Source organism: Aspergillus flavus, chromosome 3, assembly GCF_009017415.1.
Source record: "Aspergillus flavus chromosome 3, complete sequence".
In the NCBI taxonomy this organism is placed as follows: domain Eukaryota; kingdom Fungi; phylum Ascomycota; class Eurotiomycetes; order Eurotiales; family Aspergillaceae; genus Aspergillus; species Aspergillus flavus.
In genome coordinates, this window is record NC_092407.1 from 3,754,155 (window position 1) to 3,775,695 (window position 21,541).

Below are 21,541 nucleotides of genomic sequence, written 5' to 3' on the forward strand. Positions count from 1 at the left end.
GACGTTAACCTATCCCTCGATGTATTACTTCCCTCGTTCTTTCTCTCTACTCGAGCTCCCGGTCATTCGCACGAACCCTACCTGCAGTCCCGGTGTTAGGAGGAGAAAATTAAAAGAATAATAGATACCCATGGCTAACAAAAGTTGTTTCTGTGCACCGTGACTCATTCAAGCTACGAAATTATTCTACCGTACTCTGTGATATCTTATCCGTCCAACTTCTTCCTATACAGCTCTCCTCCGCAGTTCCTTAATCTTGCCGCCGCTTGCTCGGGGGTAATGTCTCGCTGAGGCTCTCCCATCATTTCATAACTATAGATCAATCAGTCACCTGATGACAAAGAGTACGTAGGAGCTAGAACTTACCCGACCAGAAACTTTCGCACAGTCGCGCTGCGCAACAAAGGAGGGTAGAAGTGCAAGTGCAGATAGGAAGACTCAATCTCCTCGTCAGTCCCATCGAGGGGTGCCTGATGGATACCCATGCTGTATGGGAAGTGCGTCTCGAACAAATTATCGTAACGTCTGGTGATCTCTGCGATGGCCTCGGCCAACTGTGCCTTCTCGTTGGCGTTGAGGTCAACGAGCGCACGCTTGTGTTGTTTGCTAACAATCATCGTCTCGAATGGCCAAACTCCCCACCAGGGGCAGACAACCAGGAATGCTCCGTTCTCAAACACTACACGCTCCTTCTTCTGGCTTTCGAGGGCCGCATAATCTTCCAGCATGTGCTTGCCTCCGTGCTCTTTGCGGTATTTCTTAAGCTGTTCCAGCTCCATAGCTGGCTCTTCGGGTAGCGAGCTGGTGGTCCAGACTTGTCCATGGGGGTGAGGGTTTGAGCATCCCATAGCCGCGCCTTTGTTCTCAAAGATCTGCATATACCGATATTGCTCCTTGGGCTTGGCCAGATCAGCGGTTGGGGAGTTGGGAGGAAGGGTGGTCGCAGGAGCAAGAGCAGCCAACGGTGACTTAGGTGACAGATGTGCACTGTAGATTTCGGTCCAAGCGTCAATGACGGGAGCAATTTCGGCCGGAGACAGATCTGCCAAGGTGAGGTTATGGGCCGCTGAGAAGGTGAGCACATAACATTTGCCAGTGACAGGCTCTGCCTTCAGGAAGAAAGATTCCAGATCTAAAGTTGATCGTGTACACGTTAGCTCTGTGACATAGCACTACATCTTGTGCTCCGGCTAAAGTAGGAACGCACCGTCGGCATTGTCTGGGCTGTATGGCGCTTGCTCCTCCTTGACAGCGCTGTAATCGTTGACGAAAACGAAGGTCTTTTCGTACTTGGGGTTCGCATCTCCTTGCGCACGCTTGTTGCCTGGGCACAGATAGCAAGCAGGATCATAGGTGGGCAGAGTTGTCTTGGAAGGGCTTTCTTGTGCTCCTCTGTTTGCGGCGGAAGTTTAGCTCTCTAGAACTCCAGGTTTGCTCATTCCTCATATTGTCGAGCGCAATCATCGCACCCAAAATCAAGGGAAAAACTCTCTCAAGACTTACTGCCAAGGACGCTTAGTTCTGTGGGGGGAGACTAAGATGTAAGAACCGCGGAGTGGGTTGTACCTCCGATGGGAGATATCATCAAGAACGTTTTCGACCATGATTGTCGACTAAATACGAGGCGCGCGCGTGCTGTGCAATGAATGAAGGGCAAGCTACAGGAAGAAGAGAAGAAAAGAGGGGAAGAAAAAGGTAGGAGAGAAAGTCAGCGAAGATGAAGCGACGGCGGCGGGGCACATGGTCTGTTTCGCGGGGTCTCCGGAAAATTAATTGAGACCCTTTCGGTACCAAACGCACCGAATTAATATAAAAACTCGGCATGACGTCTGTTCGGGTAAATAACAATCACGTTCCTGACGGTGACCTCAGCCCTATTTACAGCACAGTTGGTATCACTATCTGAAACCGCATTGAATCGACTACACTCTTTTTCCTCTGCTGTCGATTTGCTTGACAGGTGCAGATTGTTCAGTTCGCGTGGCTGTCCTCCATCTATGCAGGAACAATACCAACTACGGAATATTTGCTCTAGTGACTAACACATATCAATTATCCGCGTTACATCAGATTGGTGGTTTAACTATGTATAGTGGGTAGGGTGCTCTTTGCTAGCGCTCTGTCCCGTCCGTATTCCGTAGCAGACGGGGTTGATATTAGCCGTTTTGTCTTGGCTAGCCCGAGCTTCTCACCGGCTGCCCGAGTGTCCTGCTTGAAATGAACCGGGCCGACCTAGAGATTGAGGTATTTTAGTAATAAATTCATAGCATCGCCTCCAGACTGACGTCAAGACCCGATTGGCTGGTCCCACGAAACGAGGGGCAACTGGTGGACTCTTATCGACATGGGCTTATCAGCACAGCAATATCTGGGGAAGTTCCAAGGGTACTCACTTCTCCATATGTTGACGGTTTACATTAAGCCTTCAAGGTTACTTATCCAATTATATCATTCATGAGTGGCTCACCCACCTCTTTAATGGAACGGATACCAGTAATTGCGTAGTAATCGTGCAGCCCTTACTGCTGCTCCCCACGTTTCATCGCGAAGCATGGCCACTAATCCCTCGGGGCTCCACCTCTACTCCCTTCCAAATGAGGTATGATTGGATTGATATCAAATTACCTATTGAGCTAAGCTTTATCTAATGACGCTCAGGTGTTCGTTCAGATCTTATGCCCATTGCCAACCCACTCCCTTCTCCCCTTAACGACGGTTTCCCACCGGTTCTATGCATTAATATTGCGGATCCTGCACTACCGCATTCTTGTCTCTGTATCACTGAACAAATACAACCTTATGCTCGACTGTCTCAATCCAAGCTCGTATTCTACTAAACCCCACGTCTTTTGCAAATACCTCGGTACGGATGGTTTGAGTAGCCAGTATGAAGGGAAGGGCTCACTGTACGAGAATGTTGATACAGCACAGCAGCTAGGGAGACTCGGTTCCCTATATTCTAGATTTCGACCCAGGGTAGTAGCAATGGGGAGAATCGGCGGAGCAAGGCGTTTTGCATCAGCGGGTAGGGCATCTGCAGTGGACGAGGTGTGCAGGTCAATGCTGATTGTGTCGACAGTCCACCCGGAGCAACCGGAAAGCTCAGTCGTGACACTTCCTATCGAACTAGAAGCGTTCGAAAATTTCATCCAAATATGTGTAGCCGTGAATATAGTGGAAGTGATGTGGGGAAGTAACTTTCCTCTGGGTGCAGTGACTGTTGACAACGGGGTTATTAGGTTGTTCAGAGACTGGTTAAAAACCCATGCGAAGCATTCCGGTCAATCTCATGGGTCCTCTCCAGAGTCGGAAGAATCCGATAATACTGCCTGTTCGTTGACCAGCGAGGCCCCTTATCAAATGGTTTGGGTGGGTCAGAAAAAGAATGTTGGACTTAAGGTGCGGGTCAAGGAGAAGGATTTTATGTTCGAAAATGTGAATAGGGCTTGGGGTGGTCCAGTTCTTCCTTATCACAATGAGGGCCAATCCGCTTGCTATGAATTGACTATAGAAGGTACGTCTATCTGTGTATCAGGACCGTTAATCTATCCTTCATTTTAATCTTTTATAAATCTAGAATTACATGTCCGGACTACTCGTCTCTTTATGACACTGGAGAAGTCCTTAGAGCACAGTTTTCCCAAAGTTGTGAACTTGATACGGAGCCACGGATAGATTGTTTCCCGTTCTAGGTCTTTTATATAGCATTGCTATAATTTCTGTGGTATATATATAACATTCAATCTCACGTATAATGTCACTGTCAGTCTCTCGAAAAAGTTTTGTTTAGAGTTTTCTGTATCATATATCTTGAGTTTCTGGCCTACCTTGGTGATCTCTACCCCGTGTATATACTCAACCCATGTATATACATGCACGTCTGGACAATGTTGTATGCCTCTTACAATTACCTCGATCAAATCCACGTTTTCCTGAGTTGCTCACCAATAATCAATGATACATGAATGTGACTATAAGTCTCGGGAGCGATCTATGTAGTGTACACTCTTTTGTAACCACTATTGCACGTAAGGACATACTACGGCGATCACTGCATAAACAGCTGCCTGACAAGCGGTTGCAATGACGTTCATGTATGATAACGGAGAATAACCAATCAAACAACCCTGCGATAACACAAATAACAAAATCGAGGCGATGACACTCAGTCCTTGAAGTAACACATCCAATACTACGCAATATCGGCACCGTTGCCTGGTGGTCGTTCGGCATCTTCTTCCGGAGGCGTGGTTGTTTCATCTCGCTTATTTTCTCCCCTGCGTGGATCCGCTTTTTGTCGGCACGGAATGCCGACTTTGCCGACTCGTCCATTCATCGTTGTCGACTTACTCTCCACAGTTTGGTTTGCAACTTAGTGATCACTGATCAAACGAGGGCATTATCAGGTTAAGGTTCAAGATGAGCAGAATCTGAGACTACGCGTCTATATGTAATATGGATAGTATCAAGAAATTAAAGTAGATTGGTCAACATATCCTGTCGCTTGTCAATTTCCAAACGACGCCCCACTTGACCAAGCGAGCTTGTCGCCAGTAGTGGCAGGAACCGTCGGGCCGAAAGTCTTGTTCGACTGTGGCGGCTTCCAATCGCGTTTTCGTTAGTGGTTCTACTCTGAAAATTTAGAGGGATAGAAGATAGGTTTAAACGGGTATCTGAGCCATCCTATTCAAGGTTTTAGGGCGTCTGCATATGTACACTGCGAAATGGTAATGGATAACGAATATTATGTGGCGTTAGAACTAAATACACCCCTTGACCGAGTTTGACACACTATTGGTTTAGTACGTGGTTTGATGCAAGGTAGATTAGATTACCTTTTATCTTTAGATATAACCGAGGCATCTCTCGGTTGCTGTTTTAAGAAGTTCAAGAAATTTTTTTGCTTACGTTTTTCTTCTTCTTTGGTCTCCATATTGTGCCTGTTTATTCTCGTATTAGCCATATTGCATTAATCTTAGTCTTGTTTTTAACTATATGAGTGCCCCATGACATTGGGTTTTTATGATCTACACTTCTCAATTCAGTTTGGAGGAACACACGAAGCATAACACAGCTGATAGCGCGGTACTGTATCGCAAACGTTCTTCTATAATATAAACACTAGGTGGGTCCGTCACTAACATGTCGATCCCATGGCATATGCATGTCTTTAAAAGAACAAACTGTGGTTGGAATGGGGAATAAGTACCAATAACTGACAAGGATATCTAGCACCGCAACGGGTATGACCGGTTTAGCCGGGGCCGGCGAGGTGCCTCTATCCTCCAAGATACCCTACTGGCGTTTAGTCCTCGACCAAAAGGTTGTTACACCCGAAGTGGTTAATTATCCTTATGCTGGATCAGGAACCGAAGATGACCCTTACGTTGTCAGTTGGATCCCTAATGACCCGCGCAACCCAATGGAGTTCAGTGAGATCCAAAAATGGTCCTATACTGTTCTAGTCTCTTTTGTCACCCTCACCGTTGCATTGGTTTCCTCTGCATACTCAGGCGGCATGGGTCAGATTGTCAAGGATTTCGACTGTGAACAGGAAGTCGCTATCCTCGGAATTTCCCTCTTTGTCCTGGGATTTGCCTTTGGGCCATTGATCTGGGCACCAATGAGTGAGACCTTCGGTCGTCGACATATCTTCACTAGCACATTCTTCCTCCTCACTGCTTTCAATGCGGGAGCTGCGGGAGCTCAGAATATTCAAACCCTTATTATTCTACGGTTCCTCGCAGGATTTTTCGGGTCATCCCCTTTCGGAAATGCAGGAGGTACGATTGCAGATATGTTTCCGGCTGCAAAGCGTGGTATTGCAATCAGTCTCTTCGCTGCAGCACCGCTCTGTGGTCCGACGTTTGGGCCGGTGATTGGGGGCTTCCTCGGCTCTGCCGCGGGCTGGCGTTGGGTGGAAGGCTTTCTAGCGGCGTTAGCAGGCGTGGTGTGGCTGGCTATGGGCATATTACTACCAGAGACATACGCTCCAGTCCTCCTGCGTCGTCGAGCTGAAAAGCTTTCTGAGCTGAATGGTCAAGTCTACCGTAGCAAACTGGATATCGAACGAGGTAGAGCGACGTTGACAAAGACACTGACTACGGCTCTCTCCCGCCCTTGGCTTCTGCTCTTTAAAGAGCCAATTGTGCTTCTGTTCTGTATATATATGGCTATCATATATGGGACATTGTACATGTTGTTTGCAGCCTATCCGATCGTCTTCCAGGAAGTCCGTGGCTGGAGTGAAGGTATTGGGGGCTTGGCTTTCATGGGAATTCTAGTAGGAATGATCATCGCAGTGGCTTGCACCTTTCCGGACAATTTCCGTTATGCTAAGCTGTGTGGGCAAAGTACGGGTCGTCTTGCACCCGAGGTCCGTCTTCCGCCCAGTATTGTTGGAGGAATCGCTCTGCCTATCGGCCTTTTCTGGTTCGCATGGACGAACTCCCCAACCATCCACTGGATGGCGCCGGTTGCTGCAGGCGTACCATTTGGGTTTGGATTAGTCTTGGTCTTCCTCAGTGTCTTCAACTATCTGATCGATGCCTACACGATCTATTCAGCATCGGTCCTTGCAGCTAACTCAGCTCTCCGGTCTTTATTCGGCTTCGCCTTTCCTCTATTCACCACCTACATGTATCGCAACCTAGGCATTCACTGGGCCTCTTCCATTCCAGCTTTCTTGGCCGTTGCGTGTGTGCCATTCCCTATTCTCTTCTATCTTTACGGGGCTCAGATTCGTAAGCGTTGTGTTTACGCTGCTGAGGCCGAGGCATTCATGCAGCGTCTCGCAGCCAAACAGAATCCACCCCCGCGTCAAGAGCAAGAGCCAGCTCAAGAGAAGACGACTGTGGCTGAGAAAGCCGAGTCTGTCTATATGAGCAGTGACAGTGATGACTCCGATAGCCTTTCCACCATTCCATCCCAGGTTGCACTTGACCGACGAGGTTCTCGGGCCTCTAGGAAGTCTGGACATTCTTTAGGTCGCACAGCGACACAGTATGAGGAAAATCCCTACGACATTGACCGGGTCAATACCCGCAACTCCGCCATTAGTGGTCGCGGACGAAAGGACTAAATGGAATAGCTGCATGCATTAGTCTTTTCTCGGAGGCTTCTGATGCCCCGCAATCGGCTTGGTCGATCGCTTGATTACAACAGGCACCATACCAGCAATTGCTTACGAGCTGCTTCCTTGGGTAATCCCTGGGAGATATTGGTTGATAAGCCGGAGTGTCATGAAAGGGCGAGTAATATAAACTCGAGATAAGCGCTCGGTTACTCAACACTGAAAAACAGTGCCGCTTTCGTTCGTGGGTCAAGTTATTCATGCATGAAGTGATACGTCGTCCTTGTGGAACGCATACACAGTTGCAGATGACGAGCGGTGAAGAGGAGGGGGCAGTCCCTTCGTATCCAGAGCCATACTATCGATGTATATAAATTAAACGGAGGACAGCGGACAGGAGCATGGATGCACATACATTGGTCTGATTCTCCACTAGTACCACACATCAATGTTTATAAACCTATTAGAAAGACCTATAATATTAATAAATTCATCCGATTCGGAAAGACACCCGCTCATCCATGGCTGATTGCATGACAATCGAAGTGGATTATACGGAAGAATGTCAGCTGACTATTCATACATATTCTGCAGATGAAGTCGGTTTTTATACTCCCAATTATCTGTTTTAGAAGAAGTTCCAACATGGCATTCGTAGAAGGAAACCATGTCCAACGGATAGGCTTCTTTCCCGTATTGTTCCTTCACTGCTAGCCCCGTACCGACCTTGAGCGCTTCACTTCTCTTCGTCTTTTGGTCAGTCCTTCATTACTGATCTTCTTGACTCCATCATATCCATGCTAGCGTAATGGCACCATCAACCATTCTCTTTCTGACCCTCAGTGAGCTGGGCCAGGCAACTGTCAGTTTAGCCGTGGCCCATGAATTTCTCATTCGCTCTTACGATGTCCATATTGGCTCGTTTGCTCCTTTAGAGCCCGCTGTCTCCAAGCTCAATGGCCGTGCCGCATCCCTGTCATCAGTGACAAATCGTGCGACCTTCCATCCACTAACTGGCCCTCCTATGATAGAGGCCAATCCTTGGTTCAATATATGTACCAATTCATTTCACGTCCATAACGTCGGCTTTCGAGCAGCGCTGAACACACAGAAGCACATCCTACCTGTAGTGGCAACTCCTTGGGATGGCCCTCAATATATGGCAATATATGAAGACTGCTCTACCCTCATCCGCACGCTCCAACCAGCGATTGTCGTACTTGATCCAATGTTCTTACAGGCAGTTGATGCGTGTCGCATGCTAGAACAGCGTTATGTGGCCCTGTCTCCTAACACATTCAAGGAACTGACGATACAGCCGAGGTTGGCGAGCTTGTGGAAATATCCAATGTGAGAGACCTAGTCTATCTGTACTTCCCCTCTTGCTCTGTGTATCTTGACTAATCAGTCAGCGTGGGTTCCGGTTACCCTTATCCTTTACCATGGTACCTGATTCTTCCGAATGTTTATCTTGTTCTTCGGATGCTATTGATTCTAATGAGCAACCCAAGAGCTCGAGAGCTGACGGCATATCGTATTGCTCAAGGGCTGCCGAATGTAACTTCTGCACAGGTCTCCCAACAGCTCAACAAGGACAAGACTGTAGTTCTTCTCCCGGCCAGACAGGAGACCGAAATTCCATGCTACTTTCCCGACAACTTTATACTGTGTGGTCCCATACTGCGCCCTTGTGTCCCGATTGCTGAAGAGGATCTAGAACTGGCTTCTTGGCTCGAACGACGGCCAACAGTCTTGGTAAACCTGGGATCACATGTGACTTATACGACTGATGTTTTGCAAGAGCTCATGGAGGGGTTCCGTATGCTTCTGGATAAAAGGCCAGATATCCAAATCCTATGGAAAATCAAGCCAAGTTCCGGTACAACTTTCGAGGATACACCTTTACCCGACAATCTTCGTACTGCCGTCGCAGAGGGACAAGTCCGTGTTGAGTCGTGGCTGGCAGTGGAGCCTATTTGCATTCTCACGAGTGGCCATGTAAAATGCATGGTTCACCATGGAGGGTCCAATTCTTATCACGAAGCGATACGGTCAGTATATACGGCTGTAAACTCATGAATGCGGGTGCTCCCAATCTCTGACAGCTTGTTTGCTTTAGGGCTGGCGTGCCACAAGTCATCCTTCCCGTCTGGTTCGACACCTACGATTTCGCCTTGCGCGCAGAATGGTTAGGCATTGGGATTTGGGCAAGTCGCAAGACTGCGCCAGGCGTCAATGCACCGGAATTAGGACAGGCACTTATTCGAGTGCTAGCAAGCGCCCAGAGCGAGTCGATGCGACATCGGGCGAAAGGTATTGCAACTAAACTGGGGCCAAAAGATGGACGAGTCATCGCGTGTGAGAAGATCATTTCCTTGCTGACGGAGCCGTGTAACACGAAAATGCGCCGGTGAAGAAAACAGGCGCAAGCGTATATTGAATGCGTGACAATTGACTCATTTTTGTTGTTAGCTCTATGGGTGGAGATCTATTTATTAAGTTGCTCCGAGTGACTCGGACCGACTCAATTAGACAGCGGAATCGGCCCGTTGGTTGGGGCTTGGGGATTGGTAATCTGTTCATATACTTCCACTGCGCCCTCGAGAACGGACATATCGCACTTCTGTATCCAATTAAGTCCGTTGTAACAGGAAAGACATCAAATGTTCCAGACTCAGAGATGTAAATTTAGCTCCGCGTCCCCACGCCGGCTAAGCTTTTAGGAAGGAAACGCGACGCCGAACCCCCGAAATGCCCCGCATGACGCAGTCTCCTCGATGATCCCCGCAATCTATAAATTACTGCCCACAGCCCTTCCATTGATGCTCTACACCCCTTCCCTTCGAATTGATCACGCAAACACAGTTCGACACAATGGCTTCAGAAAGAGTAGCATGGCTCGGCCTGGGCAACATCGGCCGGGTAAGTACACATAAACACCTCCCCACCTATATCTACACATGTCGATCAATCAATATCAATATCACAGAAACACTAACATCCCCACCAGGGTATGAGCCGCAACATCGCCCTAAAAGGCCCCCAAACAACACCCATAGTCCTCTACAACCGCACAACATCCCGAGCCACCGCCTTCGCCGACTCAATCGGCTCCAACAAAGCCACCGTCGCAACCACCATCCCCGAAGCCGTGGCACAGGCTACAATCACCTTCATCTGCGTCGGCGATGACCATGCCCTTGACCAAATCATCACCACCATCATCTCCGACTCCTCCCTAGACCTCACCTCCAAACTCATCGTCGACTGCTCCACCGTCCACCCCAACACCTCCCGCCGAATCCACGCCACCCTCACAGAGCGCGGCGCAACCTTCATCGCCTGCCCCGTCTTCGGCGCCCCCAACATGGCCGATGCAGGCCAGATGATCGTCGTCCCCGCCGGAAAGCAAGAGGCGATTGACAGACTCCAGCCTTTCTTCGAGGGCGTCACGGCAAAGGCCACCCTCCCTTTGCCTGGCGATGACGTCGGCCGTGCCTCCCAGCTTAAGATCCTGGGTAACACTTTCATTCTTAACACCGTTGAGACGGTTGCAGAGGGTCTTGTGCTGGCGGAGAAATCTGGTCTCGGGGCCGATATGTATCAGAAATGGATCCATACGTGGCTGGGTGGCCCGTTTGCGAAGTATGCGGATCGGATGGTCGAGGGTGATTATCATAAGCGCGAGGAGCCGCTGTTTGCGGTTGACCTGGCGAGGAAGGATCTGGGGCATGCGACTAGCATTGCGCAGGATGCGGGGATGAGATTGAGGAGTGTGGAGGTTACTGATGCGTATTTGCAGGAGGTGAAGAAGGAGAAGGGCGTGAAGGGGGATGTTGCCGGTGTATATGGGGCGATCCGGAAGGAGTCTGGGTTGGAGTACGATAATTAGTGGATTGCATGTTTATAGAAATAATTGATTTATGATATTCTGATAGAAAATCAGGTTCAGGATCTGGAGTATCACGCCATGCATATACTACTTTAGGAAAGAGTTGCTGTAAACATGGACAAAATACGGATTTATTGCTCTCACAGAAAAGCTACAATAACTCAATTCCCCAATCAGCTGTAAGAGTATATATACATACATGCATACATAAGCCATACCTATGGACTACAAGTAGCCCAGCAAACCCACAAGCCCAACAACAGACATAGACCCAGATCATTACTTTATACTCTCCATTTAGTAAAGACCAAGACTATCCGTACCCCTGCTCATTATTACACAAGTAAACAAGCAGCCCCACCCACTAGATCCAGTGAATAAAGAAAAGCGCCAAAAGCGTTCCCAATATCTTTACGAGTCCCCAGAAATCTGGGACATGTTTTGTCTCTCCCTCGAATCAAACGCCCAATGCCCAAAATGGACAACGTCTACTGCGCGCTTTGTGGCTCGGTGTTCTCAACTACCGGTTTGAAGTTTGACCCCAAGGGCTAGGACCCAGATGCCTATAATAGAGAAGTACTCAAAGATGGAGATCTGGACTGTAATCTCCTGAAAGTCAAAATCCTGTGTTAAAGGCAATAGAAGTTTGGTAGGGTCTGTCTAGTTCACGTGAGCTGTGTATATCTGCTGCTCTTAGAGTTATTTGAGGCGCGTTCGCGTTCCCCAGCTGTGGCTGCTCCTATGCGCGCCAGCACATGTGGAGGAGATTTCTACGCCGACATCGGGAATGAGGCCTTGGAGATTGTGAAGATGGGTTCCCTCACACCTAGGTTAGGATTCAGGCGGCTAGGTAAGTGGAGTGCTAAGATGAATCAACAAAAGAAAATGGGTAGAACACACTGGTGTATATTATGGGCCGTTTTCTATTCTGGGTAAAAAATTCCCGATGAGCTGTCGAGATTGTTCGGACATCCATCTAGTTAGCCGAAAATTCGCAACATGTGCGCAATGCCGAACGCGCGTTGGCCGTACTCAGCGGTCAGTTGCAACATGTGGAGGACTGGAGGTTTGTTTCTAATTGTGGCCCGGGGGAGCAAGCTCCCTAGGCCCGATAGATCGGCCGTGGCGGATTTCCATTGTAAGTGGGTACATATCTGAGAACCAGACTTCAAAGGGCAACTTTTAAGAGCTCACAAGGACTCCCAAGGAACGGCCAAGCGGGCTCGAAGATTCGGTTATCCACCAAAGCTTAACGGTTGGCTAAGCTTCTCGGGTGGCCTTGATTTTGAGGTAGCTTCTCCTGCAGATCCAACTCATTTATTGGCTTAACTGTTAGTAATAGTTCTGAAGATCCTCTTCATGTGTCAAATCTAGAATCTAGGATAGGCAATTTGATATGTAGTATGATTCGATGGTGCGATGCTAGTCGGACAAAAGCCGGCGATTCCATCAATGAAAGGACGAAGAGGAAAGGAAGAAAGAAAGAACAAAACGGTGCGACCGGGATTAGCAACGGGTAGGGCATTGACAGAGGGGAGCCTGAGGATCTCCCGCAGGAAGGTAAGGTACCGGCGGATCATTGCCGCTTTAGTCGAGGTCGTCAGGCATTTCTTGGAACACGGATCTGCATACTTCATGTTATCTTCGTCTCAATATCACATCATAGCAACCATGATTTCCCCAATACATGTCCCATCACACCATACGTCCTTGACATGGAAACTTTCTATGAATTCTCCGATTCTAATATAGAATCAATTTTGAATCGGTTCTTACAGACAATACATAGCAGACAGACCCTTCTAGCCCCGTCTCCTATCTCCACATGATGGGTCACCCCCAACTCTATGGCGGTGACTCCTACCATGAACACCTCAAGGGATCCCGGAAAAAATTCTGATCTACAGACTGATCCATCGGGTAGGTTCCCCGGGTACGGATTCCAATTCCAAACAGGGCTCATCTTCCCTGCCATTATGATATTCTAGCTACACCAAGCTCCTCCATGGCTGGCTTCAATCCTTCATCCTCCACTTAAGACACGTCAACATTCATTGTGAGCAACCCCCAAGTGGGTGACACTATAGAGCCACATGCCTGGCAGCGAAGGAACTGTGGGATATCTCGAAAGGGATACCTGAGTACCCAGACACCGCAATACATCATGTGGGGATCATTATGTGTCCAAAGGATAACCTATGCAGATCATGTGTTGATCAGTCCAGCTAATTGGCACTGTCTGAGGCAGAGCTGGAATAGAGCCGATCCATGCAAGGGATTCCTGTGGAAACGCCACCCTTTTTGCTTGTTCCCTACCCGTGCTGTGCGCCTGATATTTTTAATTGTACGTACCCACCATGTATCATGGTCCAGGCGTTTCAAGCTGTACAGAGTATCGGAGTCCCGGTGGGCTAGACAGCAAGGGCCCAGCATACCAAGAATTGTCCGACTGTACGGACGCGCGTTCGCTCCAAAATCAGGGTAACATCATGGTGGTCATCTCTGATGTAGTGACTCCAATATTGTATTTGCTTGTATCCACTTTGGCTATTTAGAAGACGATGATGGCCCGCTCGTAATTGTCGATTCTATTCATTCCATCCTCAAGGGTCTTACTATTCCTATTCTCTTCGTGATCGTCATGGCGACGCAGCCCTCTGGTAGTCCTGACAGCTCTGTCGAACCCAGCCCTGAATCTAGCCTGGAGTGTCTGGGGTCCTTTGTCGAAAAGGAAAACGCTCGTGTGAAGGTCGAGAGCCGCGACATTGAGGCCGGTGAACAATCCCAAGATGAGCTTGACAACCTTGTCCACTGGGATGGCCCCGACGACCCTCGGAACCCCATGAACTGGTCCGATGCCCGGAAGTGGCTCATTATTGGCCTGATATCATTGAGCAGTTTCAATACGTATGTGTGCCTCCTTCATTTTTAAACACCTATGGAAAGTACGCTAACAGCTATTAGATCTCTGGTCTCCACCATTTTTGCTCCCGGCGTCCCGGAAGTTCTGAAGGATTTCCATACTGACAACTCTTCACTTGCATCTCTCATGGTCTCTATCTACGTGATGGGATCCGCAGTGGGGCCTCTTGTACTTACACCAATTACGGAAATGAGTGGAAGGTTGCCAGTGACCCACGGAGCGAATATCCTCTTCATGATCGCAGCCATAGTCTGCGCATCCAGCATCAATATCTCCATGCTCATTGTTTCTCGTCTAATCATGGGAATTGCCAGCTCAGTGCCGGTAACAGTTGGAGGAGGGTTCGTCGCTGATATGATGCCCATGGAAAGACGGGGAACTGCAATGACAATATGGACCGTGGGACCATTGCTTGTACGTATATCTAATCACCTGCTCTGACCTCTGTCCGAGATTGCTGACTCTATTTGTAGGGGTTTGTGATTGGTCCTATTTTCGGAGGCTACATGGTAGAGAATGTGGGATGGCGATGGACTGTGTGGCTTGAGGCAATTCAGGTAAGCTATCGTCCCTAGGCTCGTGCTCAAACAAAACTGACACTATGATAGGGAGGATTTATTGTGATTGCATCACTGATATTCCTTCGGGAGACGTATGCGCCAACGATACTACGACGCGAAGCAATGAAGCTCCAAAAGGCTACTGGGCAGCACTATCGCACCAAGTTTGACTCTGAACGCGCAGCTGGCCAGATGCTCTTGACATCGTTGACGCGACCAATCAAATTCCTCTTTCTGTCGCCTATTGTTCTGATAGTATCCCTCTACAGCTCCGTCACCTACAGCTATATGTACATTCTTTTCACTACCTTCACTGACGTCTTCGAGAATGTCTATGGTTTCAGCCCGGGTCAGGCCGGCCTTGGATACCTGGGCCTCGGCATGGGTTTCTGCGTCGGACAGATCACAGTTGGCTACTACTCCGATCGGCATGTCAAAAAGCAGGAAAAGATCCACGGCAAGATGAAGCCAGAGCACCGCCTTCCACCTCTTGTTCTTGGATGTTTTCTGGTACCGATTGGCCTATTCTGGTACGGCTGGTCCGCGCAGTATAGACTTCATTGGATTGTCCCCATTATTGGGACCTTCTTCATTGGTGCGGGGATCTTCTATGTCCACCTCGTTACTCAGGTATATCTTGTTGATTCATATACCCTCTACGCTGCCAGTGCTGTCTCCGCTGAGCTAGCCTTGCGGTGCGTTTTTGGAGCCACTATCCCATTAGCCGGAACGCCCTTGTACGATACACTCGGTCTAGGCTGGGGAAACACCCTCCTTGGTTTTATTGCGCTTGCCTTTGCACCGACATCGTTCTTCTTACTTAAATATGGGGAAAGCATTCGGACCAACCCCAAATTCATGCCAAAGATGACATAATTCCTTTCTCTCTGCCACATGTGGCTTCTGGCCTTTTTGGTTGTTACTATGGACATTTCTTGCATATAATTAGCGTTCATCTTGATGTGATATGACATAGAGCATTTGGATTCGGGATTAGACTGAATTATGTTTAGCGATGTGCTTGATGCTTCTGTTTATTGTTATCTGCTATTTGTTATGAGTTGATCTACATACACGATACAACATAGAGCGACTGAAGCAAGTTAAAATTCTACTTTCTAGCTTTCTCCCAAGAATCATCTACAGTACATACTATCTCCGGTGCTTAGTATGATTACATGGCGAGTCTGTAACAAAACTGCATAAAACAATATTACCTTATCCATAGACAATGGATACTCTTGTATGCTTGGTGGGTCCAATAAAAATGCAGATCCCAATAGTTTCACAAGCGTCTCTGGAATGTGGGCAAATTCCCAATCCGACCACCACAGACCTACGTGTTAAGCCATCCACATAAAATATAGAACATCTACCACTAACTCGCCAATGCAATCCCCTGATCATCGATGCTTCCACGGTACAAAGTAAGCTTATACTTCCCGATAAGTTAAGCTCTGATGACATGCTTGGCGAACCCAACTATGACATGTAATATGTACAAAATGGTAAATGTAAATCATGACGTGCGTGGCTGGGTTCTATACTCGGCCGTGGCTGGATAGGGGTGAGCCACCAGGTCCCTATCGAAGGGATGTATGAGTTTACTGTGGAGCAACGTGCAGACTTAATGAGTATCATATCATACTGGACTTTTCAAACAGGGTCCGGCTGCATGCGCCCCTACTAGTTGGTGTCCTTATCCCCTTCCCTGTTGGTATGCCTGTCTTTTATGCATTCCGCGGGACACGTACATATGTACGTACTTTGTACACTTGATAAACAGTGCCCTGCTACTTGATTACTACCGCCGTATATTTTCGCATATAGTGCATGTCTTGCACAATTTATGCAGTCCGCGTCATTTTCATGGGTCAGAACACAGTAGATTTCTCGGAGGCCCTCCCGGTTTCTGTCCTGCGGCTAAAATCATCTCTTATTGGAAGCCCTGTGGGTAAAGACTGAGGCTATTGGCTGTCGTTGTTGATACTGGTATTTGGTACAGTTTATAATGCTTGCTAGGCTTCACTCCGCTGTGCAATTACGGGCCGATTCTTGGGCTCTTTCCTCTGTATTAGTACCAAGATTGCCTAAGTCGATTGCACTACCTAGATTACTCAAATAGCTTAAATAGATTATATAGGTGGATGTAGGGAATGGGGGTAAATGGTTAATTCTCAACCTATCAGAACCCAGGCACTTTCACGCAGGCCCCTAGAATGCTTGCTTCACTTGCGCCCCGCTGCGCAATAATGTGGGTAGGGAATTCCGTCTGGTGGCCCAAAAGTTGTAGCTTCTTCCGGCCGCTGAGCTGCCCGGATAGCCCATCCAATTCAAAGATTATACAGGGCTGCGCAAAAGGATCTGGTTTCTGAGAATTCCCTCAGCTCGGAGGTCCTATTGTCAATTTCCGCTTTACGACTAGCTCAGGACCGCTTTTTGCAGTGCAGTGCTCAGTGATCGATCCCGGATAGGGAAAGGTGGAAGTGTCCGATGGAATGCCGGAATGCCGGAATTGAAGGATGTCAAGCTTATGTTCGGTTTTACTCAGAACACCGGGGGCCCGTTACTTCGGTGAACAGGCGAGCGAGACCAACACGGGCACAGAGCTGAAAAAGATGGTAGTGCATTCTTTGGGTCGACTTTTAGTCTTCAATTCCTATCAACCTCTATACTACAGTAGTAGGGACCTGGGCCTTAGAATATACTATTCTATAGTAGTATAAGATTAACAGTTACAACTAGAATATGAGGGCCTGTGAAATCAACGCTGCAAATAATAGCTACTAAGGCTACATGGCACCGTATGTGGCATATTCAAATTCCTCTTTATAAGTATCCGCCCCAAGGCTACGTCAATTGATGGTTACAAAGCTCACTTGGTTAAGCAACTTGGCTGGACGACTCGGTACAGTAACCAAGATGATGAGATAAGTGACCCTACTGAAGATCACACGGAGGTCTTTTTGGCTCATGATAGGATGCATCGAGTCGCCCACCGGACGGACTGGACCTTATTACGTGATCTGTCCCTATACCGGCTCACTTAGTTGTTGACGAATTTCACCATTTCTGAGGACCGCACTGGAGATATTGTGAGTCTGTTGAGGTTTGTCTTTGTGGAAAGCGAACAAATGAAGGGTATCCAGAAGCTGCTGTGTGACTATGCGGCGTGGAATGTGGAGGCTCTGATACATAATGTCTAGTTTTAGTAACTTCTGGATACCGTACCTCCGTTGGAAAAAAGCATCTTTCGCTTGATGTAAATGTTATTCAATAGGACTAGAGATATTGCTTACTCCCCTTTTTCTAGGTGAGCCTTTAAATACGATCTGCCCGTGTGCTATATGTCCTCCTTGATCCAATGTTCAACAATTTCAGCCTCTCCGAGATGTACACAAATTTCAACAATAGAGCCGAGCCATATTAAGTGTAGTGACTTCCTTCGACGTAAATGCACAGTGCGCATATCGGCTCATATGATCGGTAGTATCCATCCTGTCGAATGAAACACCTCCCACTTCTCCCCACATCACTGCCTTCAAGGACGCGTTCTCATCTCCCGGTGGTGGATGGCATGCTGCACTGAGTGCAGCGCTACAGGACGAAGCCAGAGGCATATATGACCGGAGACGTCTGAGGCTAAAACCCGCGAGCACCATCATAGCTGTTCCTCCGACGATAATGGTTATAAACATAGGAAGAGGTGACCATCCGCATGCTGTAACCTGTCTTCCAGCGTAGTACGACCTCTTACCATGAACGTCAAAGGTGTTGATCTTGACCAAAAAAATGCATTGCGAGAGCAGCCAATGTATAACAACCGACACTGTAATTAGGGGAATACTGTATCGATACGGGAGACTGAGATAATACGTCGATCGCTGCTCCCCTTTTGGCCAAGTAACTCGAAGTGGCTTTCGCTGAGTCGCAAAGTCATTGTATTCGGCCACAGCAAGCATGCACGTAAATAGGCCGTTACAAAGAAGATATAATGCCGAAAATACGAGTTGCGGTGTGCTGGCCAAGAGCGCTAATGCAATGAAGTTTGCGCCGTCAAAGAGGATGGTAGAGCTGTTTGGCTTTCCCATTCCCAGGTTTGACCCTATACCTGTCACATCCGCTGATCCGCTAGATAATGCTCGACTGTATAGTGCTATGGCCACAGCCACGCATGCAGAAAATCTGGAAGAGATCAGAGGATATTTAACTTGTCAGGGTAAGGGATAATACACGATGTAAGTAAAAACCCAACGTCGCCAGCTAGCAGCTCTGAACCACCTCTTCCGTTCAGGAAGCAGTTGAGGCAGCGACGTGTGAAAACCAGTGTCATGGGACGGATTGATGGTGTCCAGGGCCAAGGTGCGACTATTACAGAACCGAAATCCGTATATAATGTCCTCTCTGGACAGAAGGCAGTGACCTTTTGTGGTCGGGTCCGGTCGGTCTAGAAATGATGAGAGTGCGTCACCAACAGTCAAAAAGATCTCTTTATGATCTGTTCTCGCCGTCATATACATGCAATATACTTTGACGATGTTGCATGCGATAACTGCTACGCATATCGCTGGGCTGAAGTAGATCTGGCAATGCTGGTTTGCGTCTTTCGTCATGCAGCCAGATACGGCAACTTCCGCTAGCCCATCTCGTTGCTTAGATACAACGGCGTGATAGACACTGTTATTAAACGACCCGGATCGATCCCAGTATGATACTGAGTGGGCATCGATGCGAAATTCGATCCGGGCAGCCCATGAGTCATTCCGCCAGTTGGACGGTGTCATAAGGAAATCACCCAAGTGGCTTTCATCCGGGTTTTGGTTGAAAATAAAAGCCACCAGGGTGTCCATATCGCTCGAAATATTGCTGTACAGAGTGTCATTTCGGACCACAGAGTCGGGCCAAAAGTAGGAATTAGTAAATCTGTCTATGTCGCTCCAGGTGTTCGACCCCTTGTATTTGAAAGACCACTTTGGGTAATTCCAGTTCCCTGCATGAATATAGGTCATGTCTAGCGTTGGACTGAATCGGGGGGGATATGTAGAGGGCCCCTCCACCATATGGTTATAATCACCGAAGACCCAAGTCAGAGGAAGAAGACTAGAAAAACCGCGCAGACTATCTCTCCCTGCCATCAGAAGGAGCGTAGATGACTTGGTATTAAACTCCACATCGTATTGTTTGGAGCATCCTAGCAAGTCTTTCTTCATGAAAGTGCCGTTGAATATTTCAGCTCGTATATCGTTGGCACTGGAACCGACATAATCGTAAAATGAACGGGCTTCATATTCATCCCTGACGAGAGATTCGTTCTCTTCGAGGTCTTGTGGTATCACGACAGTTGCGTACTGGATATTACTGATAGACGAAAATATAGCCGCGTTATACCTGGTCTTTGATCAGTACTTCCTGCTCTGTATGTGGACGCGAGCAATGGCCTGACGAACAACATGTGAATGGGCAGTGAACTAATCAAAAGTAGACCCCAGAGGGCCTTTCTTTTGTTATCCATGACCGCAAGGTTTCTGGTACTTATTATGCCGATGTCCAACCACTGGCGTCTTGAATGAGCTTCATCAACATCAGCTCGGGACGGTGCACTTAAACATTGCATCACATAGTTGCTGGCAGCAAGCAAGGCACTGCTGAGTATGTTGATAACGACATGCATACCGGTAGTCCAGTTGCCCGTCACTGAGCAGTCACCTTGATAGAGTTCTGCGTACGTGAAATATTTGTCTTCCGATTGCCCTGAATAGCCCACACCTACCGCGATGATTGTGATGATCACATTCAGAGCCAAAATTGACGCAGTGCCCCAGGCACAGAGCATGGCCCCTCTTAACCATTCCTGCCCCGGCTCGATTTCTCGTTTAAGAAGTGGCAGTGGGATATTTTCGAAATTCGAACTCGCCTGAATCCTTCGGAATAGATACTTTGCTTTCCAGAAGTAACCCTGAAGACGGGCGCGATCGAATCTCTGGAAAAGGTTTGGAAAGAAAGACGCCCCTTCCAATGAAGACTCCTTCGGGTACTCTTCATGGCCTATTGTTGCAGTTGAGGAGGCATCATCATCGGACTCCGAGTAATAGAAAGAGGATATATCGCGGTCGCAACTAGACGTTGCAGACATTTCTATTAAGGGGCTGTGAGGAGGAAATGTGAAGTACAGCAAGCATGCTTCCCAGAACTAAAGGAGGCCTTGTGAAGGCTAAGGGCGTCTAAATACGTCTTGATGGCTCTCAGCCTTGCGAGTCTCCTATCAGGTATGCTGATAGACACGCCCCCATGGGTCGGAAATAGCCGACGGTTCATTACGTTTAAAAGCACTGCCACCGCCTGGTACACGTTGTTAATGAAACGCCAAATTCCACGGAATCTTACAATATAGATGTGACGATGATAAACTTACTATGAAAATAGGGATTGTAAGTTGATATAATCAACCCATTTACAGAATTTCTGGCGACACGAACCCGGTTTGTACAGCAGGAAAAGCCGAGTGATAAAAGGCCTGCTGGAGAGTTGAGTTCGCGGTACTAGGTCATAGCGTAGAGGATTAGCACATAGAGGCTGGTATCGTTGGTTCAATCATCCCTACACAGTCGCCCGGTCCCGCAAGGCAGACTGTGGCGACAAAGCTACCTTTTCCCTCATCGGACGAACCAGAGTCGCTACCTGGACAATCGTTTCCAAATCCTCTGTCCCACGGTATGATGTGATATAGATGGCATCAATGGACTTTTATCCCTCCAATCATGGTTTATACTTTAGCCTCGCGCTCGAATAGCTGTTGCTCCTCTGTTTTTTATACTCGAGACAATAATAGCATACCTATTATATCAACAGTAAGCAAAAACTACTACTCTATATAATCTTTATCGTGCATGTTGAATATGATGGAGCCAAGGCAGCTTATAGGTCAAGTCGAAGTATTTGATTTCTATAAGATCTTGAGAGTGTTATAGAAATAATTGACTTTTATCTACTGCTATTCTCTATGCGTTTAGTATGCCCCAGTCTTTTAGCGTATATGAATTGGGCCTTGACTTGAGCCTCGTGGTTGGCCTAATATAGCCTCACTACTTCTAGCT

At 47.9% G+C, this 21,541-nt stretch overlaps 6 protein-coding genes across 6 annotated transcripts; 4 read left to right on the forward strand and 2 right to left on the reverse strand.

Annotated features, from left to right (window-relative positions):
- Window positions 1-145: 145 nt before the first annotated feature.
- On the reverse strand, window positions 146-1,636 carry F9C07_7323 (galactose-1-phosphate uridylyltransferase). The gene is made up of 4 exons (XM_041291242.2): window positions 1,504-1,636; window positions 1,208-1,392; window positions 367-1,132; window positions 146-312 (listed from the first exon to the last, which is right to left on the reverse strand). Exons 1-4 carry the CDS (start codon window positions 1,602-1,604, stop codon window positions 207-209), a joined length of 1,158 nt encoding a protein of 385 aa, XP_041145045.1. The 5' UTR covers window positions 1,605-1,636; the 3' UTR covers window positions 146-206.
- Window positions 1,637-1,951: 315 nt separating this feature from the next.
- F9C07_1452803 (F-box domain protein) lies at window positions 1,952-4,411 on the forward strand. Its single transcript, XM_071508105.1, has 4 exons — window positions 1,952-2,599; window positions 2,671-3,025; window positions 3,080-3,514; window positions 3,578-4,411. The coding sequence occupies exons 1-4, from the start codon at window positions 2,552-2,554 to the stop codon at window positions 3,673-3,675; spliced, it is 936 nt and encodes a 311-aa protein (XP_071365192.1). The 5' UTR covers window positions 1,952-2,551; the 3' UTR covers window positions 3,676-4,411.
- Window positions 4,412-5,245: 834 nt separating this feature from the next.
- F9C07_2064431 (synaptic vesicle transporter) lies at window positions 5,246-9,074 on the forward strand (the record flags this gene model as incomplete). The annotated part of the gene is made up of 2 exons (XM_041285474.2): window positions 5,246-7,033; window positions 8,874-9,074. 2 exons carry the CDS (start codon window positions 5,246-5,248, stop codon window positions 9,072-9,074), a joined length of 1,989 nt encoding a protein of 662 aa, XP_041145047.2.
- An 808-nt stretch (window positions 9,075-9,882) lies between these two features.
- Window positions 9,883-10,964, forward strand: F9C07_2211854 (oxidoreductase; the record flags this gene model as incomplete). Its single annotated transcript, XM_041291229.2, has 2 exons — window positions 9,883-9,994; window positions 10,083-10,964. The coding sequence occupies exons 1-2, from the start codon at window positions 9,947-9,949 to the stop codon at window positions 10,962-10,964; spliced, it is 930 nt and encodes a 309-aa protein (XP_041145049.1). The 5' UTR covers window positions 9,883-9,946.
- A 2,641-nt stretch (window positions 10,965-13,605) lies between these two features.
- F9C07_7327 (synaptic vesicle transporter) lies at window positions 13,606-15,323 on the forward strand (the record flags this gene model as incomplete). The annotated part of the gene is made up of 4 exons (XM_041291230.1): window positions 13,606-13,871; window positions 13,929-14,301; window positions 14,361-14,444; window positions 14,496-15,323. 4 exons carry the CDS (start codon window positions 13,606-13,608, stop codon window positions 15,321-15,323), a joined length of 1,551 nt encoding a protein of 516 aa, XP_041145050.1.
- A 2,528-nt stretch (window positions 15,324-17,851) lies between these two features.
- Window positions 17,852-20,580, reverse strand: F9C07_7328 (uncharacterized protein; the record flags this gene model as incomplete). The annotated part of the gene is made up of 4 exons (XM_071511605.1): window positions 17,852-18,632; window positions 18,681-19,039; window positions 19,337-19,835; window positions 19,895-20,580. The coding sequence occupies 4 exons, from the start codon at window positions 20,578-20,580 to the stop codon at window positions 17,852-17,854; spliced, it is 2,325 nt and encodes a 774-aa protein (XP_071365193.1).
- Between the last annotated feature and the right edge of the window lie 961 nt (window positions 20,581-21,541).

Coding starts and splice junctions, on each gene's coding strand:
- F9C07_7323 (XM_041291242.2), bottom strand. CDS start 1,604: ATGGTCGAAAACGTTCTTGATGATATCTCCCATCGGAGGTACAACCCA. Junction 1,133..1,207: donor CAGCCCAGACAATGCCGACG/GTGCGTTCCTAC, acceptor GATCAACTTTAG/ATCTGGAATCTTTCTTCCTG. Junction 313..366: donor GTGCGAAAGTTTCTGGTCGG/GTAAGTTCTAGC, acceptor ATTGATCTATAG/TTATGAAATGATGGGAGAGC.
- F9C07_1452803 (XM_071508105.1), top strand. CDS start 2,552: ATGGCCACTAATCCCTCGGGGCTCCACCTCTACTCCCTTCCAAATGAG. Junction 2,600..2,670: donor TCTACTCCCTTCCAAATGAG/GTATGATTGGAT, acceptor GTGTTCGTTCAG/ATCTTATGCCCATTGCCAAC. Junction 3,515..3,577: donor CTATGAATTGACTATAGAAG/GTACGTCTATCT, acceptor TTATAAATCTAG/AATTACATGTCCGGACTACT.